The sequence below is a fragment of the Necator americanus genome, chromosome V (genome assembly GCF_031761385.1).
Source record: "Necator americanus strain Aroian chromosome V, whole genome shotgun sequence".
NCBI classification, from domain to species: Eukaryota; Metazoa; Nematoda; class Chromadorea; order Rhabditida; family Ancylostomatidae; genus Necator; species Necator americanus.
The window spans coordinates 11728086-11753346 of NC_087375.1; the positions used below are offsets into that span (position 1 = coordinate 11728086).

At 40.1% G+C, this 25261-nt stretch overlaps 5 protein-coding genes across 6 annotated transcripts; 4 read left to right on the forward strand and 1 right to left on the reverse strand.

The window, feature by feature from the left end:
• Positions 1-659: 659 nt before the first annotated feature.
• Positions 660-4001, reverse strand: RB195_013577 (uncharacterized protein; the record flags this gene model as incomplete). The annotated part of the gene is made up of 3 exons (XM_064203466.1): positions 660-730; positions 3567-3714; positions 3858-4001. The coding sequence occupies 3 exons, from the start codon at positions 3999-4001 to the stop codon at positions 660-662; spliced, it is 363 nt and encodes a 120-aa protein (XP_064059347.1).
• Positions 4002-4047: 46 nt separating this feature from the next.
• RB195_013578 (uncharacterized protein) lies at positions 4048-4479 on the forward strand (the record flags this gene model as incomplete). Its single annotated transcript, XM_064203467.1, has 1 exon — positions 4048-4479. One exon carries the CDS (start codon positions 4048-4050, stop codon positions 4477-4479), a length of 432 nt encoding a protein of 143 aa, XP_064059348.1.
• Positions 4480-5299: 820 nt separating this feature from the next.
• On the forward strand, positions 5300-11520 carry RB195_013579 (uncharacterized protein; the record flags this gene model as incomplete). The annotated part of the gene is made up of 15 exons (XM_013442435.2): positions 5300-5374; positions 5749-5807; positions 5900-6031; positions 6605-6782; positions 6838-7016; positions 7169-7301; positions 7458-7622; positions 7680-7778; positions 7871-7956; positions 8078-8147; positions 8223-8305; positions 8396-8543; positions 9181-9309; positions 9490-9642; positions 11356-11520. 15 exons carry the CDS (start codon positions 5300-5302, stop codon positions 11518-11520), a joined length of 1854 nt encoding a protein of 617 aa, XP_013297889.2.
• A 1288-nt stretch (positions 11521-12808) lies between these two features.
• RB195_013580 (uncharacterized protein) lies at positions 12809-18701 on the forward strand (the record flags this gene model as incomplete). Its single annotated transcript, XM_064203468.1, has 22 exons — positions 12809-12848; positions 13278-13444; positions 13634-13741; positions 13843-14007; positions 14079-14167; positions 14450-14507; positions 14850-14931; positions 15076-15180; positions 15325-15461; positions 15629-15787; positions 15951-16071; positions 16184-16356; positions 16449-16581; positions 16877-16947; positions 17010-17085; positions 17142-17255; positions 17320-17500; positions 17752-17870; positions 17945-18065; positions 18149-18214; positions 18275-18389; positions 18573-18701. The coding sequence occupies 22 exons, from the start codon at positions 12809-12811 to the stop codon at positions 18699-18701; spliced, it is 2529 nt and encodes an 842-aa protein (XP_064059349.1).
• A 4079-nt stretch (positions 18702-22780) lies between these two features.
• On the forward strand, positions 22781-25051 carry RB195_013581 (uncharacterized protein; the record flags this gene model as incomplete). Of its 2 annotated transcripts, XM_064203470.1 has the most annotated exons (8): positions 22781-22904; positions 23390-23482; positions 23683-23753; positions 24119-24200; positions 24285-24394; positions 24529-24622; positions 24802-24905; positions 24965-25051. In XM_064203470.1, the coding sequence occupies 8 exons, from the start codon at positions 22781-22783 to the stop codon at positions 25049-25051; spliced, it is 765 nt and encodes a 254-aa protein (XP_064059350.1). The 2 variants fall into 2 exon arrangements, with proteins under 2 accessions (XP_064059350.1, XP_064059351.1); XM_064203469.1 differs by lacking the exon at positions 23390-23482.
• Positions 25052-25261: the final 210 nt, after the last annotated feature.

A 25261-nucleotide genomic window follows, 5' to 3' on the forward strand; every position in this document is an offset into this window, starting at 1 on the left:
TTGCTGGAAGTGAGCTGTTCTCAACTAATATTTTTTGCAACGATGGTGCAATTATTCAATTTTAATTAATAGTGAATAATAATTCCAATAAAGTGCAGTTAAGCAATTCCCATATCCGAACGATTCTGTGAAGCAGTAATTCCATCCTGAAGTGAAATTTCTCTTTGCTGCATTATGCAAGTTCATTCTTCTTCCTATCTATGTTCCATTGCAGAAAAACGAAGTTACGATTTTCGATCAGTGATAAAATGAAATGATGAAAGTGATAAACTGTAAAGTTTCTGGCATTATTCGATCCGCTTGGGATGCACCTCCAAGTTCACTTCAATCAACTCAGAATCGTTTGAGGTTTACGAACGTGCAACTGACCTATACAACAATTTGCGGGGGCCAGCCGATGATCAAGTCACTGTTTTTATCTTTCCAGACAAGTCTGGTACCAATCTATCGACCCCGGAGGGATGAAAGGCTTGGTGAGCACTAGGGCGGACTCGAACCTCCGGTCGATAGTGCAGGTAGCGGAACATTTTACTGACTGCGCTACACCCGTCCTGATGAAGGTTGTAAAGTGTAAAAAAAGAAAAGAAACCTAATATCTTGTTAATTTCCAAGTTCGACCTTCTTTCTTGGCATCGTAGAGTTTGATTGTGTACTACTTTTTAATCAGAGCCAGGATTGTTATTGATTTTTATTCTGGCTAACGTTTCGGCGCCGTCACCTTCTTCAGAGCCTGCAAAAATCAAAGACACGTGTAATCTACTCCCTCAAACGCCTCGTCATCCCACAAGATATGACTTAGCAAACAGATTATTCAAAGGCAATGTCAGAAAAGCAGACCACCATAGCGCTCACCTTGATAGCCACAAAATCGTGATGTTAGCGGACCACCAGTTGTTAGGGTTGCGCCGCTAGTAGTAACTAGTAGCGATGCCCCGCCTCTGACCCCGTGGGTCAAAACCCGCAAAGGTCTTGATATCGCGCCAGCTCTTTGGTCACAGCGATGCATTCTTCTTTACGACTTTATTTTATTTGGTATTTGGTACCTAATATTTTGGTTCTATAAGTTGAAGTTGTGTAATATAGAGTAGGAAAGTCCGTGGCGTTCAGAAAATTCAGAAAAACAAAAAAAGACTCCCGTCCTTCAAAATGGAAAATGCTTGTGCGGTTTCCAGGGTGGAAAATAAAGCCTTAAAACAAATAGGATAACTAATTTTGGATTAGATATTAAGATGGTATGTTGTAAGTACGGCATTATCCTTCCAGACAAGTCTGGTGACAATTTGTGGACCCCGAAGCGATGAATGGTTCGCCCGATTGTGCAGCCACAGCAGAACCCCTTTCCGACTGTGCTATGGTATTCTTTTTTATTGGGAGGAGGGGGATTGGTGCAGGCGAATGAATGAATAAGTGGATGAGTTGATAGATAAATATCTACGGATGCCATGCATACGACAGTTTACCTGTAGTAGATTTAAATTACAGATCTATTACTTGCTACAGAGATGAGGATTTCATCCAGCTCACATCTTGTAAAGTGTTAAATCGCGACTTGATCCTCGACCTTCGTACCTCTGTAAAACAAGTCCTACTTCTTATTGGAACAAATCAATAAAATAAATCGGCACATGGATAAATAATCCCACTACTTCCAGTTACATTCAATTTATTCATATCAAATCAATACTGAGATTCTCGAAACAAGGAACAACGATTTCTCCGCTAACCTCGTTCCACACTATTGACAGTCAAAAACCAATCTAAGCAGTTTCGAAAACAGCTCCATAGAATAGAGGCAACTAAAAAAGTGCATACCTATTTTACAAATCGTTTGCAGAATTACGGAAGGTTCCTGACCGTCGAAAAGAAAAACAGCAATGAACTGTCGATTTTGTTATAAAAGATCCTAAAAGCAGATGCTGGAAACGTCACACTTTCGTAAAGTTCTACTCAAAGCCACAGTAGTAAGAACAATTACTTGAGTCCTGTCTGACGGTCGAAAACGGTAAAGCATCCTACACTACCTACTGGACCATATTCAATATCACTTATCCAACTGGACAAACGCACTCCGACGGGTGAACGGGTCTAGGTCATCCAATAGAAGATGGAAAGGTAGTTGGAAGGGTACTCAAAACTGCTCTGATCGAACTGCACATAGAGCGCAATCTATTGTAATTCAGTCAATTGCCTCTACCATTTGAGAAGGCGGCAGCTCGTCAATCGAAATACACACCTAAGCATTTATGTTCGAGGATATATGATCTTTAGGCTGAAGCAACTAAGAGAAAAACGAAAAGAAAATCCCTAACTTCTGTAGCTTAAGTTAGCTTTAACTTTACCAAACTCTCCAAACAGGCTAATTGAAAGTGAACAGCTAAGTCATACCATGTAATGCCTTCAACGATAAAAAAAAAAAACCGAAAACGGCCGAAGAGATGATCCTCGTTCAGAGGAGACCGTCTGATCGCCTGTTGAAGTTGTCCTGGGGATGCTTCCAGATTCTAGTTGGAAAAGGCCACCTTGTCGTAAAAGAAAGTTCTGGACAGAGGCGGTGAAGGAAGATCAAAGAACACTTGGCACTGACAGGCAGTTCAGTCGAGACCTAAAATTCCGCCGCTTGCGGAAAAGCGAGTAGGTTCTATGCGAACTGTTTTTGAAGATCGAACAGAATAGGCTCGGATATGTTCAAAGGCGACACACCCCGGCGATGGTGCGCATAGCCGCATTAAAGGCAGCATACTACGAATTTGAGGTGGTGATAGAATCCGCGGGGAAAGCTAGAGATGGTGTTGTAGATTGCGGGATCAGGTGGTGGTTACGCTCATCCCTCCCTGATCGTTGTGAAAAACGAAAATGGCGTGGAAACCATTTAAGTTTCTGTGAGAAACGCTAGAACGCTCTCGCTCCCCTAAGTATACATTGTGCCCCCCTCAGCAGCCTTTTCATTGGTTTCACTTGAATGGGCAATCGAGGAGAGATCACTCTGTTTCGACCGCTGCGCAGCTGGATGCGGCGCGTGTACAACTGTGGAGCGTTGCAACTGAAATTGTCTTGAAAAACGGAGTCTTTCACGCAGTTTTTTTTAATTGGTAAGGGAGCGATGAGCGAAACAACCCGTGATCCCGTAATCTACAACTCCATCTCTAGCTTCTCCAGCGGTTCACGCCACTATGTCAGATTCGTGGTGTACTGCTTTTAGGTCAAAGTAAGTCATGCTGCATTCTACACTCTCGTGAACCTATATCCAGTATCATTTGTTCAACTCTATGGACGCATTCCGACGTACAAATGGGTCCAGATTGGATATATTGTATCCAACAAAAATCCAACTCCTTCTAAAAGTGAGGATGTTCATCGGACGAATGGCTAGGTCCCGCACATAAGTGCTATTGCACCGAGTTTCGGTCAGTGCATGAAACAGATAATATTGAACGGTGCGACTGGAAAACGGTGACCATAGTTTCGTTTCCATTGTATTAGGGTGTTCAGAAAGTATCTGCCGAAATACGGCATAGCTTCAAAACAAAATAACTTTTTAACAACGTTTTATTATTCGACGAAATTACCTCCATCAGCATCGACCACCTTCTGCCAACGTCTCACAAGATCACGGATTCCTTTGGCGTAGAACTCCGGCGATTTGGAGGCGAAGAAAGCCCGAAAATCATTCTCGAGGTGGTCACTATCACCGTAGCAGTTCTCCTCCAGGTGATGCTGAAGCGATCGGAAGAGGTAATAGTCGCTCGGGGCCAGGTCCAGGGTGTACTATAGGGTAGAACTTCCCATCCGAGCTCCAGAATTTTCTAGGAAGTCTTCTTCGCGATGTGAGGGCGCGCGTTATCGTGCAGCAGGCGAACGTTGTCGAGCTTCGGGTGTTTATTGCGGATCTTGTCGGTCAGCCTTTGCAGTTGAGCACAGTAGACTTCGGCAGCAACTTTCGTGTTGTCCCGCAGCAGTTCAAAACGGTAGATTCCATGAACTCCCCACCAGACGCTCAGCATGACTTTCTTTTCATGGATTTCACCTTTCGAAAGGATTCGGCATTTCATGGCCAGCGCACCACGCACGTTTGTGGGTGTGGTTGACGTAGAGGACCCATTTTCCGTCTCCACTGACAATGCCGTCCAGCCAGTCGAATCTGCAGCTTCTGGAGAGCAGCTGAGTGCAGATGTCCAGACGTCTGTGGCGATTGCCGTCGCTCAATGCATGTGGGAGCCACTGACCGAGCTTTTTCACCATTCCGAGAGATCGCAGTCCATTGCTCACGGTGGACAGCGAACAGCCAAGACTGGCAGCAAAATACCGCACACCTTCATATGGATGCTGCTCCGCCAGATTCTTCAATCCGTTGAATTATATTGCAGTTGGTCGACCAGAGCGAGGCTCACCTTCGAGTTCCTTGTCTCCGGCTTTGAAGCGCTGGAACCAGGCGCGCACAAACCGCTCAGAAAGGGCTTCAGTGCCGAATACTTTACTTAAGTTTCGATGGGCTTCAGCAGCGGGGTGGCCAGATTCGAACTCGTAAAGGAGTACGTGTCGAATATGTGTGGGCCATTATAGGATGAAATAGGCAAGGAAGAGGGAGCCAGATATGTTATGTGTATACAAGCGGTAGTGTCCCAATATAATATGTTCAAAACGGGAACTTCCAGAACATCTCAAAAAATCTGCGCTACTGCGAAATTTTCGGCAGATACTTCCCGAACACCCTAATAGTTATCCTCCCATGGATAGATTTGGCCTAGGAAATTGCACAAAAACGACAACGTGGACATCACCTTTTGTGACCTCTTTTTCGGTCCGGATTGCAGTTTTTGTCGTTTGGAAGGCCGCTGCTTCACCACCACCCTGAAACAAGGATGAATAAACACTTCAAATAGAAGAGAAACGTGAAGTTTTATACACCCATTGCCCCACCGACCGATACTAACGTTGATGTACGATCTTCTTCCCAGTTTCATGTTAAGAACACACGACTCATACATATATAGTTCATTACTGCCCTAGGAAAAACAATAAAACTCTAAGATGCCAAGCAAGTCACATCTGCCGCGCGCGACGTCGCTCGGACGATTCGCCGCGAATCCGACGAACGCGTGTTATCCGGCATTTGACGCTGTTTTGCACAATTCCAACGTTCGATTAACTTTGCAGTTGTTCATCATTTGTTTCTTCTTACACTTAGGGAAGTCTTTTCTCATTTGCTGTTGATCATCTTTGGAAGTTGTTCTGTTACTCTTTCGATGTCTTTATTCACCATTCCATTCGCCATTTTTCCCGTATTTGTTTGTCAGACAAAATGGCAACGGAAGATGTCGAAATGGAAGATGCTTCCGTTGATCAAGCCCCGTTTCCGACCGTTCATATACTTCAGGTTTGTTCCCTAGGTCTTAGTATGTTTTAAGTTGCCTTTTTACTTGTATTATTAACGAATACTGATTCTTCTCCATCTCTTCATTTGAAATTTTTTCTATCAAATTTCATCGTTCATTGAACGAAGTTTTGGACCAACTTCCTCCTTCGATATTTCGACAGTGATTTAGGACAAATAACTAGCGAAATAAAGGCTAGAAATGATAAAAATACAGGACAGTTATAGAAGTTTATGTATTTTTCCTCTCAGGACCATGCGATATGGTTTTTAAAACAAACATGTAAATAGTGTAAAAATGAAATGAATGGTTCTGTTTTGAATACAATGCGATGAATGTTAAGCGTCTGTGACACCGAGTTTCTTTTTTTTTGCAGATGGTGAAGGATGCTCAACAACAACACGGTCTGCGACATGCTGACTATCACAGATACAGGTAAATTCCTTGGTCTCGTTATGTTTCGTACGTGTCCTACAGCTTCAGATATATTTTGCTTTTTCTTGTTTACATTTGTGTTCCTCTTCAAGGTCCTACTGCCGGTCAAAATTAAACCGTGTTCGACATGCTTTGAAATTTACAAATACTCATAAATGTGTGAGAAGACACAAAGCAAAGTTCATCAAAAAACCTGTCAGTGAAGTTGATTTTGCTGACGAACGGTGAGTTTCTTGTTACTCCTCGCTATTTTCTATGTCTCTTGTCTCATTCTTTATTCATTAGTATATTGAATTTTAAAAGCACCGTAGTCTCGGAAACACGTAATTGGACACATTCTTTGTTTCACCTTGTTTAAAAAATAGCTCTGTAAACACTCTCTGTTTATTATAGAGTTAATGATTTGTAAACAAACTGATCCTATTACCAGAAATTGGTCCTATGGATTTTGGGAATTCGGACGCTAGCGGAATTAGTTTTCAAATTCGGCTATAAAGTTCTACTTCTGCTCGGGCATACTTAATTTTCTTTCCAGGAGCTAATTGCGTAGTTTGTAAAATCGACGGAAGACGTTTTGACGCAGTTATATCTAAGCACAAATAGTTTTTGGAACAGTTGCATGAAATCGAACGTAAACGCGTTCTTATTCCTTTCGGAACAGTTTCGAAATAGAAGTAGTGTCACCTTTTAGTAATGAAATATTGTAAACCACTTGTTCGCTGTATTTAAGTGGTTGACTAGTGTCATCAAATAAAACCTTTGAACGTTCTTTTTCTGAGAAAAAAAAATCTGTTTAGATTCATCCAACTAGGTGTGTTTGAAGCGGAACGTCGGTGGGCTTCAGCCATGTCAGATAAGATGGAAATGGAGGATAATCCAGATAAACTACGTAAACGTATGTCTATGCGTATGCATCTGAAACGTGCTGTTCTCCACGCCACTGCTCTTGAGCAGCTAGTGCGGAATTCTAGCAGGGTACAAGTTTTTTCTTCTATTTACTCCTCCCATTTTTTATTTTCGAACGCTTTAGTGTGATGCTCCCACGAAACTTGAAGCGCAAGCCTACACAGCCTGGTTAGGTGGGGTTTGTGCATTCGAGATGCGCAGATGGCCTGAAGCTTGTGAACTCCTCAAGACTGCACGACGGGTGTATGAACGTCTTGCTGAAGCTACTCACAACACGACCTTAGCAAACCTTTATAAAGCTAGGTGAGGTTATTGGTAAAATTGCTGCTTTCGCAAACTGAGTAGTTTTATGATTGCTTCGTTCGGCTTCATTTTGTTCTGTACTTACTATGTATTTCCATTAGTACTTTTGTTAATAAATGTTCTTACGGTCTTATCTGTGCAGTCGTTTCCAGATGCCGAGAAATTCAGCCACAAATTCGGCTGTGCGAGTTCAGCTGTGCAGAAGCAACCGGCAAACCTGTGGACGGTATGATGAACGAATTGATGGAGATTAGAGCACAAGGCACTGATAGTGAGGCCGTAGATGTGAGAATATTCTGTAATTTGAGTCCATGTGCAACAGTCAATATCTCTGTCATTTTTGTAGTTTTTGCTTCTAAATATTTGTTCTGCTGATGATGTTGTGTCCAGCTATTTCGTTTTTCAAGAATTCTGTTTAAAATTATTTTGCCGTTACTTCAGCGGCTCATAGCTGAAATGCGCTCAAAGGCATCGTGTGACGACGCTGTTGTAGTCGAATGGGGCGGCTTTAAATCAACCGTTGAAGACGATAAAGCGCGGCAAGTTGTTCAAGGTTGGAAGCAGGTTCACAGTGAATTGTCACAGTGCGAAACTCCGAAAGAAAGAGTTAGTTGATTCAAATCTAATGGTTTTATTATATTATTAGTACTGATTTCAATTTAGATGGCTTTATATGAGAAACAACTAGCAGACACACGTGATGCTCTGGAACGAATTTCCGATTTAATCCGTAGGAAAACTTCAGATAACGCAGATTCAACGGTTCGGTTTCGTGTCCTTTTGGACTTTATTCTGTTTCCCTTAATTTTCCTCCCTTTGTTTTGGATCTCTTCAACGCTAAATAGTCATTCCAGATGCTGCAGTCGATTAGATCATATCTAGAATTCTTGAAGATGCTTGGAACCGCCTCACGCTACTTAGCAATGATTGAAAATACAAAGTGGGTTTTATTTCTCGCTACTTGAGTGTTCCAAGGTTATTATAAGTCACGGGTAGTTCGTTACTAAACCAGTTTCTGAGACAATTCCTGAAAACATGCTTTGCAATTAATTTTTTCTTAGGTCTGAGAAGAAATCGAAACCACAGGATCTCTTGCGTTTGTACGACTCTGTAATTGAGGTGTATAGAGAGGTGGGTTCCAGATTTTCTTCTGATTGTATATAGATTGTTACTATTATGCTTCCATTCTCATGGTTTCACTTTCAGCTTCTCCAGTTACCTGGTGTGGAATTGGATAGGAATCTCACACAGGCAGTCTCAGCTAAAATCGAGTATTATAGGGCGTTTAGGTATCTATACATAATTTTTACAAGATGTACGAGTGGTTTTATTAAAGCCACACTAGTTTCATGTTTTGTTTCTGACTTGTCACCTTACAGATGTCATTACATGGCGGCTGCATATGCTGCTCTATCTCGATTTGGGGAAGCTGTTGCTCTTTTCGAACGAGCACTGCAACGTTGCAAAGGCGCAAAGACACTTATTTCAAAGCTGAAAGGGAACACATACATGAATGAAGAAACAGAGGTAATTCTGAGGATAAGTTCAAAACAATGTTGAAATGTAAGGTTTGTCAATTAGTCTTCAGTTTTTGAAATTCTTTAGAAATGGTTTAAACATTATTTTTTTTACCCCCAATATCTTTTTTTGCCTTCAATCCTTCAAGGTTATGAAGCTACTGTCTTATTACTGCAAATCTTGGCCTCACTTTATATAATTCGTTGGACAGATGAAAACGTTCTTCCACTGGGACGTGGCTGCTGGATTTGGTGATTCCGTATTTTTGACCTATTGGCTTCAATTTAAGATACCAGTGCATATCATTTTCTGAATAAAACTTCATCAATGAAGGATGTTAGTCGCGTTTGCGGGTCAGAATCAGAATTCCCACGTAAAAGATCGTTCTATAGAGTCTTATATTTTTCGAAAGAATTTTGGTGGGAATGGGTGATGTAAATAATTTGATTTTATTTGTGGTTTTTTTGTATCAATTGCAAATCTAATGACAAGACAAAACTTAATGAATGATTGAACTGCTGAAATAGTTGTAGGTTTGCCAGTTCCTCTATCTCATTGTATCTCTTGATTAGCTCTAAGATGTTTGGAATGCTGTGTTCTTTGTTGATTTTTTTGTATTTGTCCTGCGTATTTTAACTAATTTAAGGAAGCACTTCGTAGTCTCGTCGCTGATATTGAACAAGCACGAATAGCAGCGAGAGCAAAACGCCTAACAGCAGCGGCTGGTATTGCCGATGAAGGAGATGAGAAAGCGGCACGTGACATCGATGACAGGGTTAGTTGCTCTCTTTAACATTTGTATTTTTAGTACTCTTTTATCAGAGATGGATACAGCTTGTTCGAATTGTTGTAACAACACTTTTCTTTTGAAATAAGTGTTTGAACTTAGTTTTTTTTTTAACAGATGGTATTCGAATCAACGAAAACTGTTTACTAATAGAACTTTATTTTATAGCCCCTTATCGACACCTTTGCTGAGTGGAGACAATGGGATGTTGCCGGTGCACTTCGCGAGAAACGTAACATACCTGTAGCAGAGATGCCTCCGCCGTTTATTCTTATGCCAAATAAGCCATTGTTCTTCGATTTGGCCTTGAATCATATCAAAGTAAGTGTCCATTGTTTAAGCTATTCATTGTTACTAAAATCATTCAAACCAACGCAGAAGTTCCTCAAATGTATAGACATTTCCTTTTACACTGTGCTTCTCGAATGGAGTCGCGTCAATACTTTTTCTGAAGGGAGTGAAACTAGACTTCTCTGTCTTTATTGGATGCAATTTTTGTTGCGTCACCCCGGGACGCAGTCACGCAACCTGCATTAAGCAGAGCAGGCTTGACATTGGTGTTAATTTCAGAGGAACATCTCTACTTTTAAATGCAACTGTTTTCTGGTACTAACTTAGATTCTTCACCTTTAATTTAATTCATTTATTCACTCATAAGATGATTTTTTCTATATTATTCGTCCTCAAATTCTGAATTCTGATCCTTATTGGTTTAAATCTTTTTGCGAATCAATTTTCAGCCTTTCTAGTTGTTTTTTTTTCTTTTCATTATGGTTTATTTTCGATGCTTTGTTTCATTCGGACTATCACCTTATATATTCCCCTCGCAAATGGTCGACTGCCTGGATATTTTTGTTGGATCGCTTTGAACAATATGGCCAACCTAAAGTAGTCTTATCGTTTCCGGATAGTCTCCGCTTTAAGTAACTCGAATTTGGTTCGAAGTTAATGGGCATAAGTCAGCCGTGTTCCCCGTATATTTCCAATCACAAATTGGTCTGCGCTCCTCTTGGAATTGCCTTTTCTCTTTTTCCTCGATTTAAAGTTCCACTTTTTTCGGTTTCGTTTTGAATGTACTATAGCGAAAAGACCTGTGTAAAAGAAAACAACCCCGGATATTCTCGTTACCGTATGCTGCTGCGTTGATCTTTTTTTAAAATGAATTCCGCAGTGAGAAAAGAGTACGATTCTCCATTTGGATTCCAGCTTTGTCTTCGCCTGTCATCAATCTAGTTTCATGAAATGACAGCTTTCTGCACAACCATTTCCTCTTTCATATTAATCTCACCTGGTGAAGTGCCTAAAAAAAGGAAAGTTTGTGCTTTTATCAGTTTCTCATTAATTCATCTTCTGATTTATTCATAATTCTGTCATTCTTGTATCACATTTCCTCTCTCCATGTCATACTAACTAAAACATTCAATCTCTTTCTTATACATTTTTTGTTCACAACGAGTTTTGGCAGAATTCTGATGTACTTTTATTGCATTGACTTCGCTTCGTATTTCAAATTTATAATGATAGATGCCAAACACTATATAGAGCTGCATTTCAGATTAAATTTCTTACAAACGTTATTTCCAATATTTCTGGGGAATTAATGAGGAATTTTTTACTGCTTTGAATTAAAACATCTGATTAAAAAAACTTTATTATACTTATTAGGTAGGCGCATGATTCATTAACATCTATTTAACCTAACGAGTTCTACATTCGAATTGTTATAGCTTTGTTTGAGGCAGTTTTGTCACTAGCATGCTTAACAAACGCTCCTATTCTTCGTATACTGAGAACATTGAGGGAATATCTAGCGCTGCTGCGCTGCGAACGTGTTAACTACCATTTTTTATTCTGAACCAATTACCTCTCCGCAGTCATTTGCTGCGTCAACCGGTTCCTACGGAAGAATCGCTGTCACTTCATTGTTTCTTTTCTCCTCGTTTTTAAATTAGTAGCAGTTGGTAGATAGTTACATTTAAGCAAAGATTTGAGTTTTTCTTCCTGCAACTTCTACGAGATGTTATTGTTTTCCAGATGCCAGACCTTGAGGATCGGCTAGCAAAATGTATAGAAGGTTCGAAAACAACTCCAGTTTCTAAAAAGGCTGCCGAAGCAGCGAGAGCAAAAGGAACTACGACTGAGGAACAACAAAGCGGTCTATCTGGAATGGTGAAAGGGTGGATATGGGGCAAGAAATAGTCGTGTTCACGTGGGATACTGCATGATTTATGTCGTAACTTCACTATTGTGGTTACCTCTTTCAAATTCTATTCTTGTTTATGGATACGAAGTTTCTCTTCTATGTTTACTTTCGATGCTTCTTTCAATAGCAAAGAGGAGAAAAAAGCATCGTCATATTTTCTTTTTGTGCTCACTTTTATGTTGCTAAGCCGATGATCTGTTCTTTGGCTGCCCACTCTCTGAATGTAGCAATTAAGATAGGGATATCAAGAAAGTTAAGGTGCAGATGTATTAACATTTTTATCAAGCGCAGAACGGAGCAGATTACATCTCTTTGATATTAGGGAGTACACAGCGATGTAGTGAGTACAAAGTTGAAATTCATAGCCAAAATTGAGAGTAGATTACCAATGCTTCTGAGAGAATTTGAAAACAATGAATTACCTTAGCGCACACGACTAAAGGTAACTGGTCTTGCTATCACGCAACTAAATTTTTGAACTTTGAAAAAAAAAAACACATGAACATACTGCTTTCAAAATCTGCTACATGTGATACTTCTTGAGATCCATCACTTTAATTTCCTTTTCGCGACAGCCCTCTCCTTATCTTATTCAGACTTTAGCACCATCTTCGGACTTCTCAAATCGTCACCCTTATCTTTATAATATTTGCGTATGAGTAACACCAAGCATGATAGTCTCGGTCAAAGAACTCGGTTTGTGATCAGTCGGCGGGCAGGTGATCATTCATCGTTAATCCGTCCATGGTTCTGTCCCGTTAGTTTCTATTTCCATAGAATTCTAAAAAAATGGTATCAGTGTTCAAGCGAGCGCCCTACGGATGTTTGGATTCTGCCTTTTACTGAGTTGCTTTGGTATCTTCTTTTGTTTTCCTCCAAAACGGTTCCTGATTAGTGTTAGTATTGTTGGTTTGAGATAAGATTGTAGAGGTCGGCACAATGGAGTTTATGATATTGATACTATTTCTGTTCATGTTTAGTTCTATTAAAGAGAAGCACTGTACTAGTAGCTTCAATTTTGTTGTTGTGATTTTGTTGGAATTTCATGTAATTGATCTTGCAAGTGATTTAATGTTAATTTAATTGAGCGTTTCTTTTTCTTTGTTTATCAACTAGGTTGATCATTATCATATTTTAACTAAAATGTTGGATTTTCTTTACAATTTAAGCTCGTCAGGAACAACGTTGTCTTTATTCATGTTCAGTGAGCATATTAAATAGTAGGTCATTGTTTGGAATGGGCGAGCTTTGTTGTGATAAATATAATTTATTTGAGAAGCAAAGATGGTCAGTGAGGGTTCATTACCCCTTTATTTGTTCCTGAGTAAGTCGTATGATTTCAGTTGCTTTGCAAATCACTGTTTCCTAAGGAATTGCTGCACGTTTTGGTTCAATTTATTTTAGCTGGAAATTGGAACATAATCAATATTTACGATCCACCACTGATGTAGTTGAAAAGATTTAATTGCCTTTTATGTTGTAACTACCTTTTTGATCATTCGTGACAATGGGTGCAGGGAATCCGGAGTTTTCGAAAGAAATTGGTTTTCTGATAGAGTGTTTCATTATCTTGTGTTATTTTATAAGCGACTTAATAGTTTGTGTCTTCAACTTTATGAAAGGAATCCTTTGAGACTATTTGTTCTTAATAGGAAGTGAGAAGAAACTGTGATAACTCTGTTTTGACAACGGGATTCAGAAATTTTTGGAATTTTGTTGGTGACTGAGAAAATTCATTGGATTTTTTTTACAGTATGCCAAATGTCCTCACTTTATCCGGATGAGAGCTACTGCACGACTGAAATAGGGCGTTTATTGTTCCAACCAAAGAATGAGTGGGCAGTTACGGGTAGGGTGGTGGACGCTGTTGATGTGAAGAATATCACTGGCACTCATACAGACTATCTAATTGAGATCAAAGTAAGTTCTATTTATGAGCAGATTTATCGTTTACAGACTTCTAGACGGTAGCATTTTATAGACATGTAGGGTTCCTCCACGGATTGAACTTGTTTCTCTTTCCGTTTCATTGGAGCGAATTACTCCCGTCATTTGTCCATGAATCTGCCATTTCGTTTTGATTCATTGTGGCATATGACATCCTTTTAGTGTATCCCACGCAACAACATCGAACTAGACGATCGATTTTTTACCCTCACATCTCGTTTTCGAGAACTAAACCGCCTTCATGCGAATCTATCCAAATTGCATAAACAGGTAAATGTTTGCGAGATTCTTTCTTTTTTCTGTCAAGGAAAAGTGGATTGTGCATGTGCATTCCACTTTGGTCAAGACAATCCATGAAATGTTTTGTTCAGCTGTACTTACGTGGAGCATTTCCCCACTTCGCCGCACCTCGTCTTCTGGGTAGCTGCGAGCCATCTGTGATCGCCGAACGACGACGCTGTATTGACGAATTTTTAGCCTTTGTGTTAGACAGTGAGGTTTTAAGAAAAGCAAGAGTGTTGCAGGAGTGGGTAGAGGTGAGCTGTGTTTATTTTTTTCTTTGGTGGAGATCAGTCCCAGATACTGTATGTATACAATTTTCCTTTAGAAAGCCAGTGAACATGCGAATCCTGGTCAGCTTGCCACTCCGAGTTCGTTCTTGTATGAGGGTGTGAATATAATGGATGCTCCAAATATGTAAGTTCCTAATAATAATATATAGTCGTTTTTTTTTCTAACTGAGTTCTGGTTGCGCTGATCGTTCCGGTTCCTTCCTCGAAATTCAGTCTTTCCTAGTGTTAAGTCTGTGATGGGATTTTAATTACTTGAGTTTCCATTAACTGGCTTTTCGCAGAGTTTCTGTTGCCTAAAGATTGATACTCACACGAACACATCTATACATCAGTAACTGTCATTGATTCTTGTTATGTTGGTATACTGTGTTGTATTTTCCGTATTTCTGCAGTTTTCTGTTTCCAGTGTCGAACAGAATGGTGACACGTCTCAGGTGCTGACTCCACAAACCGTACCTCCTCCAGTCAGTCCGACTTCTTAGCACAGATCTGCTTATTATTTTTTCAAAGTCTTAGTTATTAGCGTTTTAATGCAAAGCATTTGAACTGTCATTAATTAGTGTAATTTACTAATTTGTCGTGTAATAAAAGCGTTCTGTCGATGTTGTGTAGTGAAGTACTAGGAAGGTCCGTGTTCTGGGCATTATGACGAATGTTTAGCGGTAACAAGGATCAACTGTCGTGATTTTCTCTCCTTCCCCTTGGATAAGTAATGACAGCTAAGATTCGTCATTTCTGTCCAGGACATTGAATTTTACCTTGTATTATCCGTGCTTTTCCACGTTTCATGTCGTAAATGAGTTCAGGAACTCGAAACAACGGGAACAAGTGTAGGATTACATACATCCGCATCAACCGGCGAATTTCAGTTTCCTGATGTTGTCATTAGTGAGTCATACCCCATAAAGATATGTGTTAACAAATGAGTACCATTGTTTTGTTTAACCGGTTCAGCCGTACGTAATAATTTCTAATGGCTATCATAGCTGGAGACGATTATGAAATTGGTTTGCAACGTTTGTGGAAGTTTAGGTCCCGACGACCCAGCGGCTGAGATCTCGCTCCGACCTCGTCGGAAAACTTCAGTTATGGAGCGATTCTTCCCGAAACTTTCGCCATCAAGCAATTCCACGCAAGGTTTCAGTTTTTTGTTTGGGTTACTATTTTTTAAATGATGTTTTAGAAACAAATATTCCCACATTTGCTACAATTTTTTTCTTGGGTCGGGAAGTAATCGCAAGATCACGGATTTGCTGTCTTTTGCAAAAAGCTTTTATTTAGCAGTTCCTCCACTGGATGAATCCGACTATCTGGTGAAAGCCGCACATTTGGTTTCTACAGCACAACGCGCCGAACACGAACATGCGTACGAGCTAGCGTTTCAATGCTATAAAAATGCTGCCAGTAGTCTGATTCAGGTCCTGCATTTTTGCTTTCGCATTTTATTCACTATTCTTTTTTCATGTCACTCTGCATAGTCTTCTATAAAGTCATTCCCTACTGCACGAAATTTTATGTGAAATCTTTCGATGGTGTACATGAGCTTTCCTACGATGAAATCAACCCGCTAGTTTTTCATTTTTAGGGCATTCAACATGAATCGGACATGGCGCGACGGAATGCAGTTCGCAGAAAAACGGCAAAATATCTCGTAGCCGCGGAGCGGCTTTATCGTACACATCTGGCTTATGATGGCATTGCACCTATAGTGAATTTAGAGTCTCTCGTTGAATCTACGATGGCGGTGAGTCCTTGCAGAGGGTTGGTTGGAGTCGTAAAAGCAGTAAAGCAGAAACTCATGAAAAGAATTTAGTTGTTGAGGTTATTTTGCACATTTGCTATTATCAAGATATCTTCCATAATATATTGTTCATGATGTGAAACCCCGTTTCTCTGGTTTTTTTCAGGACCCGGACGTACTTGCGTTTCAGTGCGCCAATGCGTGTCTAAAAAACTATCGTGTTGTTGGCGTGCTACCAAATATAAATGCCATAAAATGGGTGTTAAAAGTGGAAGAGAAGTCGACAGGTTTGTAAAAAAAAGTCTGGAGTCACCTCTGTTTAAAATTTCTGCTATGTTTTGATTGAAATTCTACTCTTTCTGGAGTTGTATCCTATTCTATATCTGTTTCTGTGTTAAGGGAGACACTTTATCATGAAACTGCTTGAAAAGGGTGTTCGGACAGCAAGAAGCCGAGTATTGCTCCCAACAAATGTTCCACATATGGTACAACTGCACCAATTCTTTGAGACGGAAACATACATTATTCTGGTTTTGGATTATGTGGAAAGTGGGACCTTATGGAATTTTCTCGTGAGTAATTTCAAACCACAAAAATTTCAAGAGTTCAAGTTTGCTCTATGCTCCATGTTGTGATGCCCATCAGCACGCTCTGATTTTTGTAGGCACATTATTTCGGTGAATCAGAGAAGAGATTTCTGCTTTCTCTGGCTGCCGGAGATGAAGAAGTGATAGGTGATAGGGCATGTCCAACAGTAGGAGTGCAACAAATGGCTGCTGAACTGGAATGCTATCGAGGTCAGTGGACTGTAACCTAAAAAGTGAGGCGATGAAGTTAATTGAGAAAATTGTGGGTCAAACGGTTCAGATAAATAGGAAATTATTATTATAAGTTACAAAGGCAAATAATCTCTCAAGGAGAATAGCGAATTTTAGAAAAGAAATTCAGGGTATATTGAACGTAAGCAGTTATTAGACTAACGTAAACTGTTGACTATTAGAAACAGAGAAAAGAAATAGAATCTCAGAAATATCAGAAACATTTTAGACTACCGCTACTCATTAGTTATGCTAATTAGTAAAATGTCTTCAGGGCGTCGCCTTCATTTCTCAGTTGGAGTGGATTTTGAACGTGTTGCGGAGATGCGCGATGAGACGCAAAGTGTAAGTTTTTGTCTGCAGCCAGTAGTTTTTTCGAGCGTTACTTATATGGATAAATAATTCAGAACGATGTCCCATCAACTTCGGGAATGGTCTGCACTATGGGGGAGGATGCTACTGGAGTATGCAGTGCTCCTCAGGGTGAGTAAGATATCTCTGTTTGTCCTCGTTTTTTGCTCACGTATAGTGGTCTGTAGGTGATTTCTATCTGATTGGAGAAGGCGCTGCGGAAAATGTATCACTGAAAAGTGAGGAGTCTCCGGCTCGGGTACGACTGCCCAGCAGACAAGATGATGATCCATTGGTAGATGGTAAGCAAAAGTTAGTATGATTAGAATTTTCGTTACAATGACCGTAAAAAGTAACCATTTCCAGAAATCACCGCAAATCAAACGCTATTGACTTGTATTTCGAGTGTGCGTTCACAATTGCGCCGCGAACGACGGCGGACTTGGCCCGGGCTCCGACCATTGCCTGAAACGTTGATTGTGCATTGGTCTGCTCAACTTGTTAGCTGGTTGTACGTGATGCATAACGAACATGCGGAAGTGATCGCGTAAGTGCTTTATTCCTAATTTTTTGAATGAATGTTATCTACAGTTATCACCTATTATTTATTTATTTATTGTTAATTTATTTGTTTATTTAATTACCCACTTATTGGTGGGTTATTTATGCTTTCGCTTTGGGATTTACAGAACTCCACACTGTCCACTGAATTTAGCAATATTTATACGGCGCTTATTTGACACACGTAACCAGGATCGGGGCTAGGTGCTGTTATTTTGATAAAACGAGGGTTTCCAGGGATTTGCGCCCTGATAATTTACTAATCGGCTTGGATGGAAACTTGCAATTAACCTATTACGGAAATTGGCATAACAATGGAAGGCCGAAGGATGTTGTCGAAGGATACAGCGCTCCAGGTTAGCAGTAACTGAACGCTTGAGTTAATGAGGTCGGCACACTGTGATCAATAACTATTTTCTTTTTGTTAAAGAATGCTTCAAATATGGATGGGTACCAAATGTGGCGAACGATGTGTGGACGCTGGGTGCGATCATGTTTGAATTGCTTAGTGGTCGTGCGCTTGTGAATGCCGCACCGCATGGAGTGACAAGGTGAGTTTCGTTTCCAGTGATGTCAACGAATTTGAATTTCAAAACCAACCAAACATCATCTCAATGTTAGGATATATTTTCAGATGCGAGGAACTTCCAATTCCAGATGATACTATAATTTCTTTTGCGGCAAGAGATCTACTTTCACAGTATGTTGTTTTGAGGGCACAGTTTTTCTCCATTTTTTAATCAAACCTCTTAATTTCCAGACTGCTTAGTGATATAACTGCGCGCCCCTCGTTAGAAATTGTCCGAGCGCATGCGTTCTTTCGGAGTATCGACTGGTCATTGTACGATAACCCACATACGTGCGCTTTGAGCAAGGTAGTAGTTTGTTTCTCTTCAATTTCTGCAAATTACAACGTGTTCTCGTGCTGTGTTAACTAAAGACGTATTTGTTGCTTCATTGCTGTTCTCACGAGGAGCAGGGATATACTCAAATAGGGAAGAGAAGGACTATTCATTTATTCATGAAGAGAGTGATTATTGGGATATTTTTATGTTCAGGCGTCCTCAACTAACTGTTCGGCAACTGAGCTGAGAATGAGTCGAGAGTCTGGGGAGAGCGATTCGGGTTTGCCGCTGTACGTGCCTGATCTTTTGGATGTTGTAATAGATGATGAGGAGTGCGGTTAACTAGAACTGTTCGGTTTGTGCATACTCCTGAATTACCTAACCACTCCTGGTCGTGCCTTTTTTTTTGTGAAATTTGGTGGTCTCCATTATTGGGCTAAGAGTATGGAGACGCACCCATATGCACTACGAAAAACAGTTCGTTAGTGAGTGCTGTAACCGCCAACCTCTGTATCTCTAATTCTTCTTCATTTCATATTTATTTTTGCTTAGCGATGTAATATAGTCAGATTCAGCTGACTGCTTTTTCAAATTAAACGTAACTTTTTGCAGCATTTGAAAAGGTGGTTGGGTTTGCAAACTCACAATGTTACTTTAAAATTTTTAGCTTTCCTGCCCTTTTTTCTTATTCGTTGGCTAGATTATTAGTACTTATCGATTTTTCTTTGTTCAGTTTACTGAAGTGAGATATTGTTTGTAATTCGAAGGAGCTTCAAATAGCACTAGCATCAAATCATTCATATAATCACTCATTCGTTCAAACTCATTAAATACACCATTCACAATGGGGCAAAATAGTGCCTTTTGAAGCTTGAAGATTCTTTTGAGCATTTTATCAGCTGAACCTGATTATTCTTCCTCAGAGTTACGGTTGTAGATGACATCATCAAAATCCTTATGAGAATAGATATTGCTTGTAGATGTTGATATACAATTTGTTCAATTTTCCTTCCTGCCATTGTGAAACATTGCGGAATTTAGAAGAGATGGGTTCTACGTAACAACGCCACCAGTCATAAACACGGTTATTATCTGTGATTTCACTCTAATTTCATACGATTTTATTGTTCCCTCTATGATAATATTGTTGCACTTGCATAATGCGGTTAGCACTTTATAAATCTGATAATAAATCCTCGTCCTCCAGAAGAATTTATTCTTCATTCGTTCATATTACATTTTTTTGTGGAACTACTTTCTTTCAATAGGAAAGGTTCTCTCTGTATGATAGACACAAGGTGCGAACTCGTTAGTTTTGAGATCAATTGGTCACCAAATTGTGGTAGAAATTCAACAGGTGTTTAGGTATGAAAAAAAGAGATCGTGTTCGAAGACATTCCAATTTTCGTTAATGGAAGGATCAAGTGAGAATGCTGCTGTGCAACAATGTGTACATTTTAATAGCATGGAACAAGTAGGTACAATAACTCGATAACACTAAGTGTGGCAATTCAGACTTTACGTACGTAGAAAGACTTGTTAGAGGCATTTTTTTTAATGCTGTTCAAGTCTCTTCGAAAACTACTGCACATAGCCGCACACTGTAGGCAAGTTAGAGTGTATGCTAAATGAAAGTTCGTTCTTACTCACACTGAATACTATTTAAGTTTGTTAAACATAACGTCTCCAACTCCGTTCTATAGTCGGGTCAAAACGACATGAATCACGAGTATAGTTGTGGTGCATTTGCGTAAGCGCTCGAAACGACGCGGTAGAGGCAACAGTTGGAACCGAGTTGGAATCGTCACAAACTGCAGCGATGTGTGATGCCAGCAAGGGTTACACCGAAGCGCTTCGAGAGAACCCGCGTACGCAACTGCGTACGTTTTGACTTTTCATGTCGTTTTGACGCTACTGTAGTGTTCAATTCTCCGAAATCTATTAGTGAAGAATTCTGTATTCAGTTCCCAATGCTACCATGTCACCACTAGTGATGATATTTGTTCTGAATCGATGTTATCACTTATTGTTATTAGTCAGTGAACAGTTAATGTTATTTGAATGCGTGATGTGATGCCTTCAATTATTTTAAAAGCGAACAAGCCTCACCCAAGGTGTCACATATGACCTCATAACGACTAAATATTGGAAGCGAGTTATTTCCACTATATCTACCCTCCAATCTTCATGTCATCCACTTTATCGATGGAGGACCTCGTCTCAATGTAGTGCACACGAATTTAAGTATCAGTTGAATGCGTTGTGTGAACTACAGAAATAAACGACGAACCTGATCACTAGCGATACGTCTTACTGTGATCCGCACTATTTAGCTGTTATTATAATATGCACTTTGGGAACTACGAAAATATTTCTCCGCTTGACGAACAAAACTTATAGTCGGTTTAAAACGGCATGAACTACTGGCATTTGCGTACGTGCTCGAAACGGCGTGGTGGAGGCAGCAGTTAGAGCCGAGGTGGGACCATCACAAATAGCAGCGATGGATGGTGCAAGCAAGGGTTCCAGTACGCTCCTATCCGCTACGCTCCACCGCACCGCCTCGGGAGAAGCCGCGTACGCAGTTGCACCGTGCTTCATGTGGTTTTGACTCGACTATACACAGAGGGGCAAATGTATCATCACAAGTACTGGTTGCCAATGCTTATGTTTTCGGAAGCACTGGTGACGAGTCTGCAACAAACACCTCACTTTCGTTGCTGACACTACACTTACACTTACACGTTGACACTGTCGAATAAAACCACATTTTTTTTCAACATTTTGTTCAATGATAGCCTTGTCATGACCTGATATGAACTAAATATACGGTCCTATGCTTTCAGTTTTCAAACGAGTAAAATTCCCACCCCACTGTGAATGAGTTACGAAAGAGCTCATTCACTTTAAGGACTTATTACGAGGAAATCCTCACACCTGCTGAGACACAATATATTCCTGTTTGCCTGTGAAAACGATTCAAATATAATGTAAAGACAAGTTTAACAATTCTCTCCAAGGAAGGAAGAACATAGCAAGAAAGTGGCACCTACAAACTCGAAGAACGAACGAAATCGGGTGATTTCGTGGTCGCTATCAGCAAAGCGATGTCTGACGTTCCTTTCATTTTTTTGAAAAATTGAAGTATTCTATTCAAAAGGTACGTGCACAAGGACAAGAAAGGTGGGAAAGCACTTCTACTACCCAAAGAAGAAGTATTTCTTCCTAACACCTTTTTCTTTTCTCTTTTGCGAGATAAACGACATTGCAGATTTAGTGCAAGCGATTCTTCTGACTGTAATGGTGCTATAGATTATCTTTGACTTCTTCTTATGCCGGAAAACGTTTCGGTTCAATTTGATACATCAACCAAGTGAGTACAGAGTGAAGAGTGAAGATACGGGATCAGGTCTTGTGTGGATCTTACGTAACCGAATTCACCTCAGTAGTAACAGCAATAAATACTGTTAGCCGAAGAAGAAAGGAGTTCAATCGTATTCTCTGTGACGTTCTTCAGTTCACGTTTTTCAGCAGCCTCACACACTACAACGATCCACGTGCCCACACCAAGATTACATGGCCCTGGCACTTACATCTGCTTGGAATACAGCGCCATGCTCTTTTCGGAGTCAAAACAGCCGAGCGGCGATAAGTTTTCCAGGCAGAGAGGCGCCCGAGTTGCTGCTGACGCGTCGCGGCCAACCGAGTAGAATTAAATTTCGGCGACCATACCTGTTACCAGTCGACAATCGACAGTGTTTATTCCTGCTCTTATCCTTCTTTTCCGTTGTTTCTTCTTCCATCATTTTTTGTTTCTGAAAGTGTTCCGACTTTTCCAATTTCGGTTGATGCTGATAACTCCTAAGGCACCGTTTAGGCGGCATTTATCGAATTCATGATGTTCTTAGTCTTGAGAATTGGTCAAGATGCTGAAAAAAAAGGTTCAAATGAAGTCGTTCAAGGAGGAAAGTAATAAAGGAATTAATGAGTGTAATAATTCAAAAGGGGGCGGGTGTGGCGCAGTCGGTTAGACGTCCATTGTAGCCACACGGTCGAGGGTTCGAAACCGCCGTAGTGCAAACCAAGCCTTTCATCCCTCCGGGGTCGATAAATTGGTACCAGACTTGTCTGGGAGGATAAAAGCAGTGACTTGATCATCGGCTGGCCCCGCAAGTCATTGTATAGGCCAACACGCGTTCCAAAACCTCAACGATTACGAATTCCAGTAAAACGCGTTCGCGCATCCCAAGTGGATTGACACGCCAGTGACTTTATCCTTTATCCTTTGATAATTCAAAAGAAAGATCGAATGGATACAATGCGTAGTAGGGCCAAAACGACAAGAAGCAAGGTGCATTTGCGTAAGCAGTTACGCTAGAAGCGTTGCGACAGAGCGTAGCGGTTAGAATATAGTTGCACCCATGCTAACACCTTTTCTCGCTGTTGTTCGCGATGGTCCCACCTGGATTCTAACTGCTATCTCCACCGCGCCGCGACTGCGCCATGCTCCATGCCGTTTTGATCCGACTATACAGTCACCGAATTGTAAGTATTACATCTTCAGATTAGTTAAGCAGAACAACGAGTGTAGTTAGCCTCTAAGCCTCAATGCCTTTTTGTCTCTTCTTTAGGGTCACCGGACATAAACATCCGGTCATCACTTTCATAAGACGAAACGAATACGAATAAAAGTAATGGAAATACGAGGTCATCAAAAATACTGGAACAACATTATGGGAAACAACATAAGAGAACTAATAGAGAATCTAATACATATTTTAAAAAAAAGAAACTCAAAAGGGATATACTGTCATAACAAAATGTTTCTATATGATGGAACTGCATACAAATGAGTGAAGTGAAGTGAAAAAGCGAAGAATCCTATGCTATGTATGTTGAAGAAGAACCACAGTTTCTTCAAATTGTTCCGCTGGAGAGGAAGGGAGGCAGAAAAGAGTAGAAAAACTTATCGACCATATTTTATCGACGCTCACTGAACTATAAACGTGACTAATCACATTTCGCAATAGCACCAGTTTCCTTGGTGCGGACTCATAGTTGTACACGTGGCCGCATACATCCCCGTATAAATACGTATTCTGCTGCTTTCATTTATTTATTCGGTCCGTTCATCTAAACTCATTGATAATATTTGCCGTATTATTAGATTCGTTTGTTCTATTTCTGCACAGATTTCCAGAAAATTGTCTATTCTCCTAGGTTTTTTTTCTTCGTTTCTTCTACTAAAGTGTCCCATTTGCTAGAGCTAATGTTTGTTTTTTGAAGCACATAAATACATTTAAAAACTTCTTCGTTTTTTTAGATACCATGGGTCTAGCGTTCTCTCGTCTTCGTCTACTTTTCTTTGGTACTAAACCGTGTCGAATTCTTATGGTAAGTATTCGTTGAGGCATACATATTGCCGTAGATAGTTCTATACTTCATTTCCTTTTCAAATTTAAAATCGAGAGATACTTTTAGACTCAAACTATACTCCTTTTCGTTTTCTGTAAGCTTCTTCTATTTTTCTAACTGACGTTTGATGCACTTCTTTCAGAATTTTTATTCAGAGTTTGATTTAGTTTTTTTTTTTTGCAATAAAAAAGGCTTACATTGAATTTCACAAGGCATTTCGTTTAAAAGTTCATTCATGAGATGATCCAATAGAAATTTGATTGATCAATGAGTGATCACTTCTCTAGAATTTCGCTTCAATTTCAAGATTTTATCTATAATAAGCTCTTAGTAACTCTATGTAGGTTGGGCTTGACAATGCTGGTAAGACCACGATATTGTACAAATTGAAGCTTGGTGAAGTCGTCACAACAATTCCCACTATTGGTACGATCGAAAACATTCGTTTCATACAATAGTACACTTAGGTAATATTGTTGTTTTCTTTATGAACGGTTGTAAACATTCTAGGTTTCAATGTGGAAACAGTGAACTATCGAAATTTGTCGTTCACAGTGTGGGATGTTGGTGGACAGGAAAGAATCCGCGTTTTGTGGAAATACTACTTTAACAATACTGAGGTGGATTTAAAGTTTTCTTTTTTTTTTATTTTTCATGCTTCTGGCTTTCTTTATATTGTTGTACTTTTATCAAACATATTCATCAGAGGATTCTAGTAGTTTTCACAACAGCGCACAGATAGTTGTTTATTCAGGCGGTGATCTTCGTCGTAGATAGCGCGGACAGAGATCGTATGGAGGAAGCTCGTTGTGAGCTGCAGGCTCTTTCTGACGATCCAGAGTTAAGAGGTTGGCACTGTCTTATCCTTTTTTACCAGCTGTTTGTCTTAATATTAGTGGATTCTCAAGTCAAACTTTTCTTTCTGACAGTTTCACTCGTTTTTTCCAACATACACACTTTCATCCTTAAGCATTACCGATTTGTAAGGATTTAAGTTTAATGTGAACTGACGTAAAATTAGTTTTAGATGCTAAATTCTTGGTGTTTGCCAACAAACAGGATCTCCCAAACGCCATGACTTCTGCAGAAGTAATCAAAGCCCTGGAGTTGCACAATTTCAGAAACCGACAGGTTCGAACTTAATCGTCTCGCTAGGTGTATTTCTAGAGACGATACTGCGCAAATTTTAGTGGTATGTGCAGCCGTCTAATGCAGTTACTGGCGAGGGCCTGGTTGAAGGCTTGGAATGGCTCCATTCTGTAGTACTCAAGGGCTAGCGTGCGGGTGGAATTCAGTCAGAAGTCGCCGAAATGATCTCCTTCAAAGGATGTCGTACCTTTCTTGATAATTGTATAAGCAATATGTATTTATGTGATGTATGTGCATTGAATACTCATAGTAGTTAGATTCTTCGTAGATAAATTTCCATCGAATGATTGTAAAATATGCAGCAAATTTGTGAGCATGTGGAGCGGTCGGTTTAATTA